This window comes from Vidua macroura, chromosome 4 (genome assembly GCF_024509145.1).
Source record: "Vidua macroura isolate BioBank_ID:100142 chromosome 4, ASM2450914v1, whole genome shotgun sequence".
Taxonomy (NCBI): Eukaryota; Metazoa; Chordata; class Aves; order Passeriformes; family Viduidae; genus Vidua; species Vidua macroura.
This window is the reverse complement of record NC_071574.1, coordinates 21,170,277-21,191,905: the sequence shown is the minus strand read 5'-3', so window position 1 is coordinate 21,191,905 and position 21,629 is coordinate 21,170,277. Positions and strand designations below refer to the sequence as shown.

At 36.5% G+C, this 21,629-nt stretch overlaps 1 protein-coding gene across 2 annotated transcripts in view; it reads right to left on the bottom strand.

Annotated features, from left to right (window-relative positions):
* Window positions 1-11,906: 11,906 nt before the first annotated feature.
* CCSER1 (coiled-coil serine rich protein 1) overlaps window positions 11,907-21,629 on the bottom strand; it is a 607,763-nt gene continuing 598,040 nt past the window's right edge. The window contains exon 10 of one of the 2 annotated variants that reach the window (XM_053976370.1): window positions 11,907-12,627. In XM_053976370.1, the coding sequence (XP_053832345.1) occupies window positions 12,142-12,627 (486 nt within the window). In that variant the 3' untranslated portion in view covers window positions 11,907-12,141. The remainder of the gene's footprint in view (window positions 12,628-21,629) is intronic. The other variant, XM_053976371.1, reaches the window with a different exon arrangement.

Below are 21,629 nucleotides of genomic sequence, written 5' to 3'. Positions count from 1 at the left end.
TTTTCAGAAAAAATGTGGGTCAATATCTAGCAGTCCCACCTCCCAGTCAATACAAATTGCTTTATCACAGCAATATATTGCAGTGCTATGGTTCCAAGACTCAGGCTCTTAATTTAACAGTTAGATTGTTCCCATTACACATTACAGTTTTCTTATGCCTCTACACATCAGACAGTGTCACTGCTCACATGGGTGAATTAATACTGCATTTTGTGGACTACTTCTTTAGCTTTATGTAGTGGTGCGTTACCACAGAAACTAATAAAATTGCTTACTTCATATGCACTTCATCTGATGCTTCTCTAGTTCATACTTTGTTAAGTCTTGGTGCAGCTAAGACACTGAGGCACCTTAGCTCCTCTTATTGTTAATGAAGTGTAATGCATAGAAAATCCCACAGGTAGGTTGGAGTCCACACTTTCCAGTTTGCTCATAAGAGCAAACTCCCTTTCCTCCTAATCCAAGATCCTGTCACAGTATTTTTCTTCCCATCTTCTTATCTAGTTTGGTCTGCTTAAAAATCTTATCTGGGAATCAGACACAGGAAGAATTGTACCTCTTCAGCAAGAAAGCAAAAAGGCTTCACGAAGGGGAAATGTGCAGTAGGTTCACCTATAAAATTTTACGTCAGATTTTATGTGTGTGTGCATGTCTATGGGTTAGAACAGACCACACATCTGGACATTTTTCACACTTGTGCCTTAAAGATCAAGAATCTTGGGCCTTAAGCTATTATAGTCAAAAAAGGCCAAAAGCAAATGCAGTAACACAAAAGAAATAACTGCCCCAGGATGACACACCAAGTTATCACACACACCTAGCAGAATTAGGAACACAGGTTCATACAACCTTAATTTGCAATCAAGAGCTCTCTCCACTAAGCCATATTAATTAATAGAAGAAATATCACATTAACTTTAGTAGGCACCATTCAAGTTGCAACATGAAAGTCAAATTACTAGAAGGAGAAATATAACAGGTGAGTAATGATAGACTGGCATAACAAATAGGCCCATAAGCATAACAAAATAAGGGATTAAACAAAACCCAATATTATTTAATGGGTGCAAAAACACTGGACTCCACAGCACAGCCATCTCCACCTAAATATTTCAGAATACTAAACCATAGGAATGAATGGACTTACCAAAGCACTTCTTCACCTGTTGCTTGTAGCATCTTTCATACAGAGAAGTCTTGAATTTGTGCATTTGAATCAAATAAAGAGCCTAAAATAATACAGTCTTAAACCAAACAAAGCAAACAACAAAATATCCACATAAATAAGACTATGCTGCTCACAGGCCTTTACATTGTCCTACCCCAAAATACACTGCCACTACCTTTTCCTGGATGCTACTCACCCTACTGATGGGTACTACCCCATCTGCTACTGATAATGGTGATCATTGCCTTTCCCCCACCCTTACCTTTTAAGGCCTGGTAATTATCTCATCACCTGGTAATTAAATCAAGCACAGGTAGAACTCCGTTCCTAATGTTCCCAGTGTCTTAGAGGGGCCAGGATAGTTAGGAGTACAGATAGAAATTTGTAATAGAGGGAAATATGAAAAAAGGAAAATAGTGAAGGGTGGAAGGAGGAATGGATTAAAATAACTGATGTAATTTGGAGCAGTATCTGCATCTAGCCAGTGCTGCAAGCAGGGCTGGAATAGAGCAGCCTACGGATAGATGCTGATTCCTCTGACACTGCTCTGCACAACATCAGGCTGCTTGCAAGAGTGCTGCATGGAGATGTAATCATGTTTGCTGCTACTTTGACTTGCACTTAGTCACTGCATGCAATATTTTTCTGAATAACGTTTAATGCTTAGATAAAGTATTTAATGTCTGTCATTGAGTGAAATCGAGCTATGCTGATTATTAATGTGCTTCCAACACTTGAAAAATCAGAGATCAATTTCCTTTAATTACATATTAGTATTTTTTTCAATCTGAAACTATGCCTAAGGCTTAGCTCATTCTCTGATATGCAGTTTTTCTAAAGCAACAACATTCATATTTTTTTTGAGATATCCCAACATAATATATTATGAATACATACAAGCTAATTGAGGAATTACTTTGCTGTCTGATGAATATTGTTTCACTCTCAGTCATCAGTAGCTTTTGAGGTATTTTTGTGATAGGGAATAAATTGCTGTCCTGTCATTTCATAAAGGAAGAGAACACTTTACAAGGAAGTAAGAAAACATATATAATGTAACTATGAAAACATTTTCAGGCACTTTAAAGCCCATCACAACACAAAGACTAAGCTGTCTGTTATTTTGGACACAATCAAGTTTCACAGAAGTGATGTGGGAAAGCTGCCTTAGCTCCCAAGCACTTTGCATAACCTGTGCTAATTTCAAAGAATCTTCCACTTTCCAGCACTTGCATCTAATTTGATGCTTCTTTAGCTTCATTTAGTAGAAGGCTGATAATACAGTAACTTAAATTCACAGAAAAATATCAGTTAAAACTTTTCTACTATTTCAGTTTTATTTTTCCTTAGAAGATTATATATAAAGTTATAAAGTCAAATAATCCATTAGGCTTCATATTCCTGCCAGGGACCCAAATGCTACAAAGAATTCCTGTGAACAGCGCTGAAATGGAGTAGCTATTCAAGAGTGGATAGCAACAGGAAGAAGCAGCTTAGAGTGGGACATATATTTTAAACAGTATTACTGAGAGAATAGTAGGCATCTAAGTACTGTGAAATGAGCTGCAGCCATTTCTAGATGAAGAATTGGAAGCTGAGCTGAGGCTTTCAAAGCAGGCACTGAAAATTGTGCACTGGTAGTGATGTAAAAAAAACCCCAAACAAACCCAAACCAATAACCAGAACCCCTCCCAACAAATAAACCTCCTGGTCTGAAAATACAGCCCATAAGAATTATTTACATGCAGGGAAAAGCTGAAATGGAACTCCATTATGACACAATGAGCAATCACTTTGGTCTTCTTTGCTTCTTTCATTTATATACTGCTGTTAGTGATGAAAAATACTTTATAGCCTTACAAATGTGAAAGTTTGCTTATTTTTTCTATATTTGAATTGAAGTAATATGAATGATTTTGGCCTTTGAAGGTGAAGACATATCATTTAGATGTGGAAAAATGAAGCAAAGTGGAGGAGTGCTTTATAACATCCTTAGTTAAAAACTAGGATGGACAACACAAAAATACACACCGTATTTTTGTAAAATACTGTAAAAGCAAAAGAAGATAGTGGAACAAGATGCCAAAGAGAAGAAAACCAAAAGTAAAGCCTAATTTTATTTATGGAAATTACTATATTCACACTAAGAACAACTGAGAAGTGGAGTAGAGAATTGAGAAATGTTTTGTAAGCAAAATTATTTGGACACTCAGGAAATAGTGTAATAAGGAATTTGCAAAATACCAAGGCAGAATGTTTATTTTTTCCTGCAAAACAGTAGAATTTTTGTATATAACCTTTTAGATTTTATAGCATGCTCTTCACAGTTGTTTGTACTTTATTATTAGCACAGTATCAAATATCTTCAACCTGGAGTTCTCATTAAGCGATTAAAGAACCTCAAGAAAAAATGATACATCTCTTGATTGTGACAGATTGCTAATAGCATTAAGCCATAAAAGAATTAGTGTTTATTACAGTGCAATATGTATTTCCCAGCAAAAGTATGAAGAAATGCCAAAAAAATATGAGCTATTTCAAAGACAAAACCAAAACCAACAGGCTCATCTTGGAACACAGGATTTTTATTAACAAATAAAATTTCAGCAGCATGAAATGAAAAAACCTGTAAGAGCCCTTTATGTTCATTTCAAATATGGAAATATATGAATGTGAACCTCTACAATAAGGTTTAAAGTTAAAAGTCCGTACAAATATTCAAAAATAATATTTCTTTCCATAAAACATAGAAGGAAAAATAATGCCAACTAAAACCAGGAACAAACAAATGACCATTAAATGATACCAATACAATCTCACAGAACTGTTTTACAAACTGCCATAACTCTTCAGAGTAATCTGCAAAAATTATTTACCCAATAATCTGATTTAAAAAAACAACAGAATGCTGCTTGATATTCTTCAAACACAACAGTGTTCTCACCTAAAGGCTACATATCTGTTTTTTGTCAGTGCAAAATGACTGAATTTGAAACAATCAGATTCTTACTGCACAGGAGTTACAAAGCCTCAAAATAATTAAAAAAACAACAGAAAAAAAAATCAGAGGATGTGTAGTACTAAAGTCAAAAGTTAGGGTTATGCCTTGGCAATTCTTAAATATTACAAAGTATTTGCCTGTTAGATAAGAATGAATTTAACCAATTCATGGCTTTGTAGAGTAAAACCATTAAAATCACTAATGAACTTGTTTAATCAGAATTTAGATATATTTTACAGCTTTCTTTTCAGACCATTCCTTGAGGCAAATACCTTCACTATTGCAAATTCTGCTCCAAGCTGATTTTTAAGTTAAGGTATCTTTTAGTAAAAATATTCTCATTTCTTTCCTTTTAAATCTAAGTTACCATCTAAATCAGCAAAGTGATCTGGACTGACTGGAGTGTGTTCAGTAAAAAAGCTTTACCTTGTCTCCCACAGAACTTTACTCTTCAACACTCTTCAACAGTGCATTACATATACTTTACCTTCAAGTTAATATTTTTCCCCTTTTTCCCATCTGTGTTGTTCTTTTAAAGTCTCTAATTTAAGTAATCTCTACAGTATTGACAATTATATAAAAAAAAAAAATCAAAAGTATATAACAAATAGCCTTGCTGCATACTGTCATTAAAATTAAATGGATGTTTAGTAGCACAGAATAGAAAATTCAACGTCTTATTAGTTATTAAATTTTTATAGTGGTCAGTAGTTTTAAAAAATATCATCCTGGACAGCAGGACACTCACAGACAAGTTCTTAATGAGGAAATAATATGATATGATAAAATTTCCAATTTTAATACATGGAGCAGAACAATTTTGTTTATAGAAAAATGCCCAAAGCTCTCTAATTGCCCTCAGCAGTACTAAAGAACATATTTTCAAAAATAGCCAGAATTTTAATCAATTTTTTAAATTAAAATTTTAATTATCCCCTTGGCCTAATTCACATAGGCCAAGCTGTTTGTGGGGATGCTTGTATGAAGGTTTTCTCACAAGATCCCTGATCCCTCATTGGAAAGGAAAACCAAAACTGTGATCCTGTTAACCAAGTGCAGCTCTTGATGTAGGGACAGGGTCATGACTCTCTTCAGTGTTTTCTCTTTGTTGCCCAACATAAGGGCATTACCACAGTTGCATGAAATAAAATTACATAAAAATGCTCCAAATAGTTAGAGAAGACTGTACAAAGTTCAAGACCTTAGAGATAGAATACTTTCATTTATTCTTTTTGTCTGAATTGTTTCTATGTTACAATGCAAATTGAACTGTTCCACTTACACTTATCCTTCAGATAAAGATAATACCCTGGTAATAAAAGGATGTAAATTCACTCAGATGCTGTTTGATCAAATTATGGAAGTACCCTGAGCCATACTTTGGAGTGTTACGCAAGCATTTTATCTCATGTCTTGTTATTCCAATAGATTTACTTCATAAATATATTACTTCAGTGTTATTTCACAGCAAATGGCTCTGCAGCACCAGCCCTGGAACAGAAAAAGAGCTATTAATCTGTCAGCCTTCACCCTTCCATTAGACTTTTCTGAGAAACAAAACATCTGTTCTCCTCCTACACAAATTTTTTTTATATCCTGTTGATCCTCTTGCTTAAAACACATCAGATGCATCACTGATTAAGGACTTTGATTGCTTATATTCTCCTGGCAATATTGGTCATCTCTCTACATATTCTGTAGAGCATGTACTAAAAGATTTTTTTTTTCACATTCTTAACCATGGAAAACAAACAGATTTTCTTTAAAAAGAAAATAATATTTTGGCAAACAAACCCTAATGGTATGGCTGGACAAGTGACTTTAGTATGAAGGCTGTTTCTTGTATTTTCTACTTATGTGGAGTGTTTGAAAAGTAGTTATATTTAGATATAAGTAAAAATAGTTTTTATACATCATACCTTTCAAACAACAAACATGAATGATATTATGTCAGAAAAAATATTTGTGTGTTAGGTTTTTAAAGAAGAGGGATTTGACTGTTTTATGGGATTGCTTACATGCTTAAATTTAAGTAGAGAAGTCTGAACCCTGTTGAAATCAAGTTTAGGTTAGAAAAAAATAAAAGTCCTTGTGTAATTCATATTGAAACCATTATATAAAGTGCATTGACATAAAATAGAAAATTCAAAATAAATTAAAATTCTACTACTACTGTTGATACCCATATGCATTGTAAAACTACATTATTAGGGCCTTTTCAATGTGACAAAAAGCAGGGTCAAACCTGGCAATGTATTTGTCTATGTAGGTGCCTAAGTAAGTCTGACAATTTTTGAGTAGATGCAAATCAGCTGTGACCTCATCTCACCAGCAGCCTACCCAGATGGGCAAGGGACATTTTCTGTGAATGCACTGCATTCTACTGCCCCAACAGCACAGCAGTTCTGAGGGAAAATGTTGAGATATGTTTGAGATATAACAGGGAAAAATAGGTGAGATATTTTAAATAAAAAAAAAAAAAATCCATTGGAGCCTTCTCGTAGCAGAAACAACACTGAGCTGCAGCCTGTCTCACAGTCATCGTAACTCCATACCTAAGGGAAATGTTCCTGAAGTCCAGAGAGACAGAAACAGTCATGATACAGAATATAAGGAGACAGTATTTGCCCACTAGAAAAATCTTCTCAGTGGAGTATTTTCTGTTCAACAACCTCTACGTGGATGTAGAAACCAAACAGATGTGATATTTGCCACCTCCATCAGGTTCTCACAAATCCTTCATAGTTAAGATCACTCAGAATAGGTTTTCCATCCCCAGGAAACGCACAGCGACCTCCAGGTATTTTCCTGTTGCACTGCTTTCAGAGTAGCAGGATTACTTCTGCAGAAAACTTCAACAGCCTTCCCTGTGTGTTTCAAGTACTGGATTGATGGCAAAAAATCCCCAGAACTAGAGGTTATGATTTCCAGGTAATGAAGGCAACAAAAACAACAAATCCAAAAATATTTCACAGCTGTACGGAATGCAAGTGACAGCTGTGGCTAGTGAGAATCACAGATTTATGGGAAACATATGCTGATAAAAGTTTTTTTCTTTTCCTTTTTTATTTTCTTGTCTTTAGATACATGGAGATAAATTTTAAATGTATTTTAAAATAAAAATTAACCAGAAAATCTTTCCAAAATACTTCAATAAGTAAGTTTCTTTTCTACGGACTTTGCAACAACTGAAGATCCTTGAAGGAAGATAATTAAATCCAGATAATTCTCCTAGACTAAAAATACATTGCAAATGTCAAACTCCTCAGGGAGGATATCCAATGTCTTTATACTGTGAGGAGTTGGGATCATATCCATTACAGTGGATAAACTCTCACATCCTGGGAAGATCACCAGAGGGCAAGCAAGTTCCAAACAGAGTTTACAATGTTAAAACCAGCACATGGCCTTTTTATTAAAAAAAAACCCAAAAAAACCCCAAAAAAACAAACAAACAAAAAAAAACCCAACAACCTTGCAAGGTGTGTTCTGCAGTTGCTGAAATTTCCATATTATTTTAGAAGTGCCTTATGCAGGATATTTTAAAGTCAAGTCCATTTAAAGACAGTTGTGGTCTGCATGATTTGAGGCTGTTCTGAGGAATCTCTGTCAACTTCTTGCTGGCTGAAGAACACTAAGATACATCCTGGAAGCAATGCTGTGTGTTTCTCCCAGCTGGGAGAAGACCTCCATAGATACTTTAAATGTACTTTCTCACACTGTAGTGCCTACTTTGTGTAGAGCAAGCTTCAAACAGCAAACTCTCCCTCCAAAAAAATTCATCAGAGTGACAGTGGTAGAGGCCATAGAACATATTTCATTACTGCACTCAGATACAGAAGTTCCCAATATCTTGACAAACTTATCAACTTTACAAACATCTGTGAGAAGACTCCCCTGTATTTTTTTCTCCAAGTATTTATTTCAAGATGTTGCATTTTGTTAGATGTTACTCTAATTCATTTGTGAACTGTGTAGATGTACAAAGGGGTTTGCAGAGTTTTTTTGCTTTTGAATGTGAAGGGGAAAAAGAAGTGCATTCACCACAGATCATGATTTGATGTTTTTGTTAGATTAAGTAGTTTCTTGTCTTTTTTGTGAACCAGGAAAGATTTCCAGATTTAGAGATCTCCTGTGCATAAACTGAGACTAGATGGATTAAAGGCCACAGTCCCAACCATCAGAGACTTAACTCGGTAGAACCTAATAGAAGTCAGTGTCATACCAATCAAACCAGCGGAGATAGGGCACAACTCTTAGGGCATGTAAAGTACAGTACTGATTTGTAAACACCTTACTTTTATTAGTCTGAAAAGTGTACTGTGTATTTAACAGTATAAAGATACAATAAGTATAAGATACTTATACTGTGCTGTGCTGTGAATCAGCACAGACAGAAATCATTACTTCCAAACTGGCTTTTTGGAAAGGGAAAACCACCGATTTTTATTGGTAATGCACCTGTAATGACTGGAATGAACCTGTAGGACAAACATGAACATTTTGGTAAGCTTTCAAATGCTTATCTAAACATCATTGGAACATCTTAGTCTGGATATACACCCTTTCACAATTTCCAGAAAAAAAAAGCCACATAAGGAAAACCCATCTAACATTTATGTGGAGGTGTGTGGAATAAAAACCAGTAAGAGTGTGGACTGAAGTAAAGGCATCTATTCTGGCTGTTTCATTTTACTTAGAGAGGGCTGGCATGCCTGAAAAGGTGACAGAAATTTCTGTTGCTGGATGCTTTCATAGGCTGCTAAGTAGCCTAAATAGAGGAGAGTTTTGTAGCAAGGTTTCTTTTTCCAGTATGCACAAGCATACAGCTTGAGCTTCATCTACACACACAAGGTATACAAAAACTGCTATCCACTGCTCTGAAAGCCAAACATAAAAACAGTATTGGACAAATGTTTTCCTTCCATCTCAAGAATTTATGACCAGGGCTGGCCCTAGCATTTTATTGTATCTTATGAACATGTCCTAGGCAGGGGAAGTCTAGAGATGATGATAAGCACACTTCAGGTGTGGCTCTGGTAAATTATTAAAAAAATATTTAGGGCACAGATCCAAGGTTTCTTTTGCCAAGTGACTGCTCTAAGAAAGTGGGACAGACACTGCTTCAAGTGGAAACAGTTTTTCTTTGGGGATTTCCTCCTCCTTAAAATGCCCTCTATCACACTGAAAGACATGGAACTAACAAGTAATTTCAAGCAGAAACTTTGCAGTTACACCTTGTTGTACAGAAAGAGAAAAAAAAAGAAGGGAAGAAAGGTACATCCATGGAAAAAAATAATAAATGCCTTTTTCCCCTGGTGTCATGTCTTTGGATATGTACAGCCTTGGAGAAATGTATAAATCATTTTGTACATGGAACTCTTAAAAAACTAGAGATTTTTTACAAAGAATTCAATTCACTGCAAGAATGTCCACATGCTGTTGCTTTATGATTTCCTATATACATGAGAGGACCAAAGAAAGGACCTCTTTTACAGTTACTGCTGCACTGTACATTAACATGTGGCTAATACCCTTCTCTGGATGAGATTTACACTTAGTATTACAAATAAGATAAAAATGCTGAAAATACTGATACAAAACAGCTTCAAGATGATATTTAAAAAATATCCCTCACTTTTATTGAACTGTTTTTTTCCAGTTTTTTAAAGTTTCAGCTCTATAAAACCTTCTCCAAGAAAATAGTAGCATTTGAAATGCTATTTTTGAAGTTAATAGATGGATTTTTTTAATAAAGTGTAATCCAAAAGTCCATTTTCCCAGGAAAAAAACAACTATAGATACAGTACATAACCTAAAACTGAAGAGGGTATTTTTTTGTTTTGTTTTTTAAAATGTAGTACAGTACATTTGTATCCTTGATTACACTGTCTGTATAATTTATTTACAGATCGGAAATTGAATTGTATACATCAGCTCTTGAGATGAGCAATACTGAAATGAATTGATATTAAGAATTAATTGTTCTTTCAGTCTACCATGACTTTAAGATATTGCTAAGAAGAAGAAGAAGAGATTCTGAGTAGTGAAGTTATGTTATTACTATTTTGAACTTGTTTGGTAGACTTAAAATGATGAGTTTCAATGCAGCACTGGGTGTCTTGAATAGCCACAGTTAATTCGGTAAAGCTGTGTTTGCAATTTTTGCACATTCTGTTTCGGCAGTAGCAATGCATACATGAACACGAAGAATTTTGGCAAATGTTTCTTGGTTTCTTGGTTCTTATGTATCCATCTCTGGATACCCAAAATTATCACTACAGAATATTTAGACAAAACCTGCTCTCTTCAATATCAGATAATACAATAAATTCTTCTCTAATAAAAATAAAATCCTCAATACATAGAAGCCTGAAATTTCAGACTGCTGAAATTACTTTACAGAATATCTGCCAAGATAATAGTCTATTTTTTTCCTTAGTTTAAGCAAGACTTGTTAATACAATTTCCTTGTATTAATCCAAATATTAAGTAGTGAAGCAGATATATATAACACTAGGCGAAATTTTGTCTTCATTTCATATAGCCTATGTGACTAAACTTTTAAAAGTTGCAGATTTTTAGTGTCTACAGAAGCCTTATTTTTCATTATATGCTATCTGTTGAGTCACAATGGCTTATTTCTGTGTGTGAGAATCTGCTGCACCCTTGTCTTTCCTTATTAATCACCAGTTAAAGAGAGAAGTGACTTGTCTCAGATCTGCCTCAATAGCACCTAAATGTGCCAAATTATTTTTAAACTACTAACTGCACGTGCCATTACAACTCAAATAGATTACCCTGCATCAGAGAGGATGTAAACCAAGTGTCATGTTTCACATATGCCACATGTTTGGAGTAACTGAGGCCCCCCAAGCCTCTGAGAGGGGAAAACCAGATCTTTTGCAACCGACAGGTCTCCAAGTTCTGTGGCATGGTCAGATGATTTCATACTCCTGTGAGACCAGGCAATAAATTAATCTCACTTGTCTGTAATATGTCAAGACTAACAAACCCACTGAGCTGGTGTAAACCAACAGGTCCTTAAGTGCAGATGATACAGCCCACAGAAATTATGACTGATGCAGGTTGTTCGGCCTGGGTAATAAGATGATTCCTCTTTAGACTTTCACACATTTTTGATTTGGGAAGTGGAATGAAATTATAGGATGAATTACACAGCAGAATGTCACATCGCATCATGAGTGCTACAGTGCCTGTAAAGCACAAAGATCATCACAACTTGACATGCCCTCATAGAAAAGAAACACTCAGAGAAATGTAGTTAAATAAAAGTGTGAAGAAGGAAGGGAAGGTTGAGGAAACAAGCTGACATCCTCAGTCTGGGACCCAATTTACAAATACCTGGCAACTTTCTATGAACCTGTTAGAGGTAAATCAATCACTTCCTCCACTTGTAGCATGAGGCACTCATGAAACAAATACAGCAGGAAGTGGTAACACCCTGTAAGTTACCAAATTTCACTGTATTTAAAAGAAATGTGTAAAAAGAAGGTCCTTAAAGATTTCTGACTCCTTATTTCCCTAATCTCTATGAAATTCAAGAGGGTTTACCAATTACTTAGCTATTTATTCCTCACATCTACTTTAACAGTAATATTATTAAACATACAGGTTTTAATTAAGATCATCTTCTAGAACTTCAGGGAATGATAGTGACATACAGAGGGGTAAAATATATTTAGCCAATATTGGACTAACAGTGCCAGCCAAATGGTCCCCTTTATTAAACTCATGGTGACTTCTGCACAACAAATCAGCCCAGTTATTTAACAATCTTGTTCATTCTTTTGCCTCAGTACAAGGTGGGAAAATATGGAACCTCCAAAGTTTGTTTTTTTTTTTTTTCACATGAAAGTAGCAGCAGATGAGAACTGAAGACAGAGGTCTAGGTGAGCTTACACCCCTCTTTAATCAACTCTCCTTCCATGGCAAGAAAATAAACACCTTGTTAGCCATCTTGTTGACCTAAAGTCTGTAGCTCTGCCGTGTGTAAATTGTGGTGGAGGAAAACGTTTTTTCTGCTGTACATGTGTAAAGAGATGGGTCCCCTCGGGGGCTGTCCCAGTCTCCCTGTGAAGGTGGTGTGCTGCCGAGGCACAGCACTTTGGTCTTTTGGAACTCCTGAGAACACAGGGAAGCCGTCGGCCTTGGATGGTGGCTTTGCTGTGCTAGGGGCTGTGACAGCCAAACCGTTCTGGGTGGCCTCTGAGGCCAGGGTTTCATATGTGCCTCGGGTGTGCTTGATGGCTTCCACAATCTCCTTCTCTTTCAGAAGGCTGCTCAGACACAAATTAGACAGCTGACAGCTCTTGCTTTCATATGCTGCTGCTTGGTTGCCTGGTGGGTGTCTAAAAGGGTCCTCGGTGGGAGTAAGTGCTGACTTTCTGTCCCTTGTGCTGAGATTTTGGCTCACCATTCTGATTGGATATGTAGTCTGGGGAAACAAAAGAAGACAAAACAAAAAGTATTAGTAATAGAACACAGTAGAGAAATGGTGTGGAGTACATAAACTACTCCTCACTACACATGTACAGTACACGGGTCTGGCAGATTAAAGTGAAAGATGATTCCAATTGATGGTAAAACTCCCAAAACTTCATTCACATTTAATAGCGCTAGGATTGAAAAATGCTTGCTACAGGTAATGACTTGGGCATTTTCCTTAAAAAAACAGTTTAAATCAAAGGAGGATTTTTTTTTCCCAGAATGTAATAAATGGATAAGAAGTTTCCATGAATTGTAAGCAGATTTTCAAAAGCATTTCACATAATGAAACAAAGAGAATTTTGATTGCAAAGAGTTCAACACTTAATACTCTCAAATCCTTACAAAATATAAAGAACATATTTTGTAAATATCTTCATGCCTCGGTTAAGCTCGGAACACGTTCAAGTTTCACTGTCCCTTGAATCCAGGTGTTTTGTTGTGTATTTACAAGTCAAATACATGCTACAGAAGAGCACAAATTTTATTTCAGCTGCCTGGAAAAAAATACAATGTAAGAAGGATTCCAGCAAGTTACCAACTTCAGATACTGTGCAAGCATGTGTGCATCTGATTTTGTTGAAATGATGGTAATTTATCTGTGCATGGCAAATCAGATCACTGCAGACTTTCACTGTGTACCTGGTGTGATGCTTCGTACTGTCCCTAGAACACCTGACTGGGGAGGAGATATTGGTACCTTTTCCCAGGGAATGGTTAAAGCAACTGGTTAATTTGAAACATAAGTCCAATGTGACTCCTTACAGGTTTTCTGCAACAGAACTCTAAAAGGACACAGGAGCAACTTCTTGACATTTACATTGACATACGGGCTCTGATGTTGCAGAACAAAGCTGAGAGAATAAAAAAATACTACCAAGCCTTCCAACAATATTTGGCTAAAAATATTTAATGGTGTGTCCATGATTCTACAGGAAATTCAGATATATTGTTTCAGAATGAATTGTATCACTCCACATGCATTTCTATTTTAAGCAACACAGGAGAATAATATTGTCAGTATTCATAACTCAAATCCTTTTTTTAGTGCAGGCTAATGGTCATGATTCCATGCAGAGCCATATGTAGGTTTGGGTATAAGGACTGCAGTGCATTTTAGGCATCAGAGATGATATTAAAAAAAAAAAAATATTAGGACCGGAACATAATTTTTTCTCACTTTATTCAGGGCTGATTGCACACAGATTCATAAATGGGAGCAGAACACTTCTGGAAAACATGACTTCCGTTTTTACATCTGCAGCACACAGGCATTGAAATGAAATTCCATTTAATTCCTAGGGTATCATTCTTGGGAGGACCTGTCTGTGAGTCCAAACACTTTTAATCTATCTATCTATCTATCTATCTATCTATCTATCTATCTATCTATCTATCATTTATTTCCATGCCAGTAAATATAATCTTCATACTGGGGCAAGAGTCAAATTAAATGTCCTGTCAAAAATCCAAGCATTTATTGTAAGGGAATTATTCAGGAGTTACCATATATCACCCTGTATCTTTGAAAACCTAAAGACTGATATAGAACCTTAGAGGAACTTTATGGTGGGACCTCCAGTCTATACTGAACTTCTGGTTAACCCCAGTTTATCCCTCTGGACATTTATGGTCCGCAATCATTTGTTTAAGGACCTTCATTGATGTAACCTGTACAGCCTTCTCCTCTAAGATTTTTTCACTATATTACTTTTACTTTTAGAAAAGGTCTTCCTAATGTCTAAACTGTATCTTTCTGGCTTCAAGACCATTTCTTCTCTCTCTCTTTCTCTCGTCAAAATGAAGAAGGAATTGCTGTTTGATCTTGAATACGTGATTATGGCTGCAAAGAATGCTGTCAAGCAATCCTTCAATTCTCTCTGCTCTAGAATAAAAAAAATAGCACATTGATTTTTTTCTCATAGGACTCATCTGCTAGACTCTGAGTCATTTACACTTCTCTTCCCTACAGATCCCCTTCAGTAATTCCACTATTTTTTTCTTGAAGTAGAAGGCTCAGGAGTACACTACTCAAGGTAATCCCCCACCATTATGAAGCAGAACAAACACTATTAATCCTATGAAGTACTACTTCATCTGTTTCTTATTAATTACTCCAGTAGGAGGTTAGTAATTTTATTTGGCAACAGCATGAAATTGTTAATTCATGTTCATCTAGTTGTCCACAATAGTTTCATGATTTTTTTAATGCAAACTTTTATCTAAATTCAGCTGATTATTGTCACCTATTGTTACCTATTGCTTTTTAATTTGATGAAACGCTGTTATGACTATCTAGCACTGAGGTGTTTCTTTCCTCTTCCTTATCAAGGTTTTATTTCACATTAAGTATTTTCAGTTTAGAAAATAAATGCTTGGTTTGTAGGTCTATGACATATTGGCTTCTGGTTGCTGGCCTATGGAGGGAGACAATATGTGTGTATGCACCAATAAATGTTTAATAATATACATGTAGTTAGGGAAGGTCTTAGTTCTGTGAAACTGTAACTTGCTGAAATTCCCCTCCCATTGAATAATTAAACAAATACCAGGTGGTGACAAATTAAGAGCTAATCTACCTACATTAAAACAGCAACAGAAATTCAGAATATGCCATCAGAATTTTAAGAAATTGGTTTGGCCCTGTCCTCAGCCATAAGATAATAAGATGGTTAACAAGGAAAGACAGACTCTTTATATCAGATGCATAGTTACACATCAAATGAGCAGAGAGTTTAATGAAACACTGCCAAAACCCAACCCTGTTGTTGTTATCTATGATAAATTATTGAAGGACAGCTTCTTATCAGGAAAAGAGAGAACAATTGTCAGATGGGAGTCAGAATCAACAAGAAATCCTCTCCCCTCTTCTCATCCCAATAACACTATTCTCCCTCCAAAATATTGTCAATAAAAAGTCCAGTGCTGCTTTGATTTCCATGCAAGTTACTTTTTGGTAGGATTATAACATTTTTATAAAAATTGCAATGTACAGGATAGAAATGAATTAATTTTTCTTTTGATGAATTCAGGTAATTTAGTTTGAAAGAATGCAGTGCAACCAAATTTTCTTGCTGGTCCATTTTACAATTATTTAAGATCCTTATGAACTGGTCAAAATAAGAAAAATGTCACACAAAAGTAAAAGCCGCACATGCCATACCAAAAAACTCCCAAACCAAACTGACTTTGGACAAAGTTAAACACTTATTTTTAACCTATTTTTCCTTATCTTCCTGCACACAATCAACACAAATTTCCCAGCGCTGAACTTTCAGGTACCAACTGCATTCTCTGAGCATTAGACATGAGCGAGCAAAGCCACAATCCCAGTGCATCTGTTGGCCAATTCCAAGGCTGAGTCCTTGTCCAAAGCTGAAGGTGGCTTGGTGCCAGTCATGCTCCAGCCCAGCCTAGAGCAGCTGCAGGGCTGCTGTAAACTGCTGCTTGGCAGAGCTCCAAGGAGCTGAACTGCCAGCTGGTGACTGCTGAAGCAAAAAATCCATTCATCTTTTTCCCTTTTATTTTTCAGTAGCTCAGCTAGAACCAACAATTTCTCTGCCCCAGAAAACCCCAATGCCACTCTATAATAGTCTGCCTAACTGTGGACTCAGGAAATGGGCTGCAATTAGGATGCAAATGGGGTTCTGAAATTTCTTTCAAAAGGAGCCCATTTTAAATATATGCAGCAGAAAGAAAAGGCCTCCTTTGTTGTTTCAAATATGTCTTAACTTTTAAGCAAACATCTGGATTTGAATTTCCTGATCATATTAAACACACTCACAAGAAGTGCATGCCTTCATGCTTGAGTCTAGTTCTCAAAAAGGAAAAAAAAATTTATTAAAATCTGATTGGCTGTACAATTTTAGTCAGTTTGTATCATGATTACTTCTGTTTTAAGGTACATAAGTGTGAGAAAGTTCAAAATAATTTAGGTTTGATCATTCCACACTAGCACTAAATAAATTAGGATTGAACCAAAATGGGAACTTAATATTCTTAAAATATTCTTTCCATAATTTTTGAGGGTTCATTTTTGTGATTGTAAGTCTAATAATGTTTTCTTATATTAAGGAAAAAACCCAAGCCCCTTCAACGACCCAGTGGTAAGTAATGAAAATGTACTACTTTTATAGAAAGCTCCAGAATGAGACATTATAAACAAAACACTGCAGCCATTCATCACTTTCCATTTTCAAAGCCAATGAGTGAAATATGACAAGAGTTAACAACAAGACAACATTGCTGCAGGACATTTGAAAATTAATATTGTTTCTGACTGTCTGGTGATAAAGTACTAAATAAAAATGACAGGAAACAACATGAATTACAAAAACACCCCAAAATGGGTGCAAACTTTTAAGATGTCTGTGTCCAGAGGCATTTGGGAGTCTTAGATGCCTATAATGTAATTTTTCCAAGTACAGCAACTTTCTTAAATACATCATCGTGACAGCAGACATAGAGAATAAAACCAAGCAAAACATGCTCTCATCAGTGTACCTGCTGCACCCTGACAACCAAACAATGCTGTAGCTCAAGAACATGGTTTTACCACCCCAAAGGATTTTACACTTTCAGAAGTGTTAATAGAAGCACACTATAGAGAGCAATTATTCTGACAGGAACCTGAAGACTTTCTGGATTCTGTCATGTTTTCTACTGCTTAATTATTTTGTGTTTGCTGATACACAAAGAATGTAAAATGTGTTCTCCAATCTAGTATTTACTACATGGCCCAGCATGGCTCCCTTGGTCCTTGTCAGGTCTCAGCTGGATTGCAGCACCTGCCGCAGAACTGTCCCAATTTGCAGCCTAGCCCAGAACTCTTAAAACATAAAGCAACATAAAGGAGTACAGACACAAAACAGGTGCTATAGCTCTATATTGCTTTAAAGGATGGGAAGGATGAAGCCTTTCATGATGCTTTTGAATTTATACACCTTTAGATGCCTTTTGCAGTTCTGACAGTTTATAGAAGTGCAGATCTAATTTACCAAAACACAGGTTAACTCAATGCTTTGATATGCCACATCTGCCACTATGTCAGCTTCTTAATTTCTACACCTCCTCACTTTTCTGCTTACCAGTTTCCAGCCTAGAGATGATTCAACACAAAGTGTAATTTAGCTGCAGCAGGTAATTGTTCTTCATTCAAGTCTCTTAAAAACCACTCACTCTTATTGATTTCAGTAGCACCTGGACTGAGAGTGTAGCTTTTACAATCCAGACCTTCATCCATTGTACATATGATGCTGCCTTCTGGCAACACAGGACAAATGAAAGAAATAAAGTCCAGCATGGCAAAATAAGGCATGGACTTGTATCAGCAGGTTATGGGTAAGAACCAGCTGCTGATCAATTTGTCAGCTGTATTGTTGTCCTTTATAAAATGAATGCAGTCAACATAAATCACAAACATTTTTCTTTCTGCCTTTTAAACACTTCCATTTCCTTACTGAAAGCAAAAATAATGAGACACTAAAATGTTGCCTCTTTGCCATAAGGCCATTTAAACAAACAGGCAAATGGAATAGAAGTTAACTATAGTCCTAAAAGAATTTTATGGTAGTGAGGATACAATGTGATAAGTAACAGACTGAGTGCTTAAAAAAGATCTTCATCTTCTCACAACATGGAATTATCCTTGACAAATTTTATTTATCTGAGTAATAATACACAGTTAAGACATCAAGGTGTAAAAAAGGTAGTGCTGTTTTATAAAGCAGGAAGAAAACAGCAAAGAATTTCCTATTAATTTCTAGTAACAGGAAATCACTGCTCTGCATTCTCAATACTGCATTTCAAGGGTTAAGTGGAAGATTAAGTGAGATTCTTCTCATTAGTAAAGCTAAGGAGAAGATTCTGCATTTTACAGTTGTTCATCACACCTTCCAAATAAAACAATTGGAACTTTGGAGCTGTTAATCACATTCTTCAAAAATACTACAGAATTCATTTAGATGATACTAAGTACACCTTGTTATACTCTATGGTTAAAAATTTTAAATAACTCAAAAATACTTATGAAAATGAAAGTTACTAAATAGTGTGGATCTTTCAATGACAGAACTACCAAACAGCAGGACATTCTATGTGAAATAACAAATTTTATGTTTCTCAGTCTACATCTAAGATCTTACCCAAGATCAGAAAGTCAAAGCAGAAAAGGTGATGAACTTTTCTTTTGTTGTAGATGCAATGAACTTTTACACACATTTAAAAAATCTGTTAAATCCCTAATATCGGAAACATCCTGTCTTTAGCAAATACTACCTCCCCTATCTCCAGCAATTCTCATAACACTTCTGCTTCTACAGAAACTTTAGCATCTTTTTTACTGATCTTGTATACCCTCAGGTTCTTTGGGCAGACATAGCTATTGTAGCCAACAGTGAGGAGACTCTCTTCATTTAGCTCTTTTCATACACAGGTTCCAACTTTGGTTATAGGTAGCAGAGTCTAGAGTAAGATGCCCAAGTCAAACTTGCCCTTGGACCAGGCTGCATTCCAGGGGACTGGATAGGCCCCATGTTCACCCAGCACATTGGGTCTCACTGATTCTATGCAACTCAAGAGAAATTAGGGCCACTTATGCCATGTTTTTAGCTACAGTCATATAAAAAGCCACAGGTGTGTGCAGTCAAGGTCCTCTGTGGCATAACTGATGCTAGTAATTTCAGAGCAAACTCCCTTAGTGTTTCCCAAGACATTATGTTTAGGATAAGAATCCTAATGCTTTGGCATGTGAGGCTTTTGCTTTAATAGCTGGCCATATTATAGGGTCTCAAATCGTGTCTCTGTATATTTTTTATATCATACCTTCTATGAAGAAAATAATCATATATATTTATCTTTGAGTTCAGGACTTTCTTGTCTAGCTTTCAATTAGTGAATGCCACAAATCAGATTTCTAATGAATGTCTGCCTTCTGAAGTAAGCACTACTTGCTTTTTCATAAAAGAACACACAAACCCCAGATGGATTGTACTTAGCCAACACTCATCTTTTTTTCACTACATTATTTAACAACAATAAAAATTCCTTCTATTAAATTTTCATAAATGAGTTCCATAAATTAGCATCCTTACTGTTGAAAGCCATAAGGGCTGAACTTATAACTAACTACAGCAGGGAAAATTGCATACATTGGCAAATGATGATCAGCTACTGTTGTAGCGACCTGAGGGGCGACACTACCCCTCAGGTCAATAAACAGTCTGCAAAGGACAAATCAGCAGACTAATACAAAAGGCAAATTTTATCATGATGACAAGGAAAGAAATCCTAATTACCCTTAAACTGACTTGACTTTTTGTTTATATGATGAGATTACTGAGACCAAGACATTTCTTGAGGGGAAAGGGAAAATACTCTTTTTACTTTAATATCTATATATGAAGGCACCTGTTTTAGGAATGAAATATCATAGAGTAGCCAGATTTTTTTAATCCCAAAAGTAAATTTCTGTAATTAAGCCTTTCCTTGTGGCTGGACCAAACAAATAATAACATAACTATAATCAATCCCTAGCCTTAACGTGTTCAGTTTAATGTGTTGAACAAGATGAAGAAACAAACTCCTATGACAGGATGAAGCATCACTATTCCAGAAAGATACTGACTCCCTGCTCAAGATTCAGTCAGGAAAAAAACTGTATGAACTTTGCACCATAGGACAATACTCAGTGCATCAGACTTCATTCATAATAGAAAAATTGACCTTAAAAATATTTTCTTCAAAGATCTTACTACAATGGGAATTTATGCTGAGTGAATCATTCCATGCCTAGTTTTTTTTTTAAGGCATTGGCAATCTTAGAAATAGCAAAAGAATAAGTAGGATTCTCTTGGAATAGAGAATTATCTCTACTGTTTTTTTTTTTTTTTCCTTTTTTCTGTTAAACCAATGACCCAAGAATGTTTTGGCCTTGTTGGTACAGAATTGGTTCATATAAATTCTGTTCTCTAATCTCCATCTGTCAGCATCAAATATATTTACAGCAAGAAAATCTTGTCAGAGAGAGGAAAGGGACTCCCAGACAAGAGTTATAAGTAGTTGTAGAGGAAATGTGACCTCCATAAGGATTCCACACAACTGGTACGTGAAAGAGAAGTTGCTTTAACAAAACAGTTTTTGTAGTTGAATGATGTAATCACAGAACCCTAGAACGATTTGGGTTGGAAGGGACCTTAAACATCACCTTGTTCCAACCCCCCTGCCACAGTACTACACATCTTCCAGTAGACCAGGTTGCTCAGAGCCCTATCCAACCTGGTCCTCAACACTTTCAGGGATGGGACATCCACAGCTTCTCTGGGCCATCTGTTCCAGTGCCTCACTACCCTCTGAAAGAATTTCTTCCCAATATCTAGTCTAAATCTTTTAGTTTAAAACCATTCCCCCCTTGCCCTGTCACTATCTGTGTGTGTAAAAAGTCACTCTTCCTCTTTTTTCTAAGTCCCCTTTAAGTACTGGGATGAGCTGTAAGGTGTCCCCAGAATGTTCCCTTCTCCAGGCTGAACAGTCCCAACTCTCTTAGCCTGTCTTCATGGCAGAGGTGCCCCAGCCCTCTGATCATCTTTGTGGCCCTCCTCTGGATATGCTCCAAGAGGTCCATGTCCTTCCTATGCTGGGGACCCCAGAGCTGATGCAGCCCTGCAGGTGGGGTCTCACCAGAGCAGAGCAGAGGGGCAGAATCCCCTCCCTCCCCTACTGCCCACGCTGCTTTGGCTTCAGGACATGATCCAGGACACGTTTGGCTTTCTGGGCCATGAGTGCACATTGCTGGGTCATGTCCAGCCTCTCATCCAGCAGCACCCCCCAGTCCTTCTGGGCAGGGCAGCTCCCAATCCATTCTCTGCCCAGCCTGTGTTTGTGCTTGGGATTGCCCTGACCCACATGCAGCACCTTGCACTTGGCCTTGTTGGTGTTCCTGAGGTTCCCGGGGGC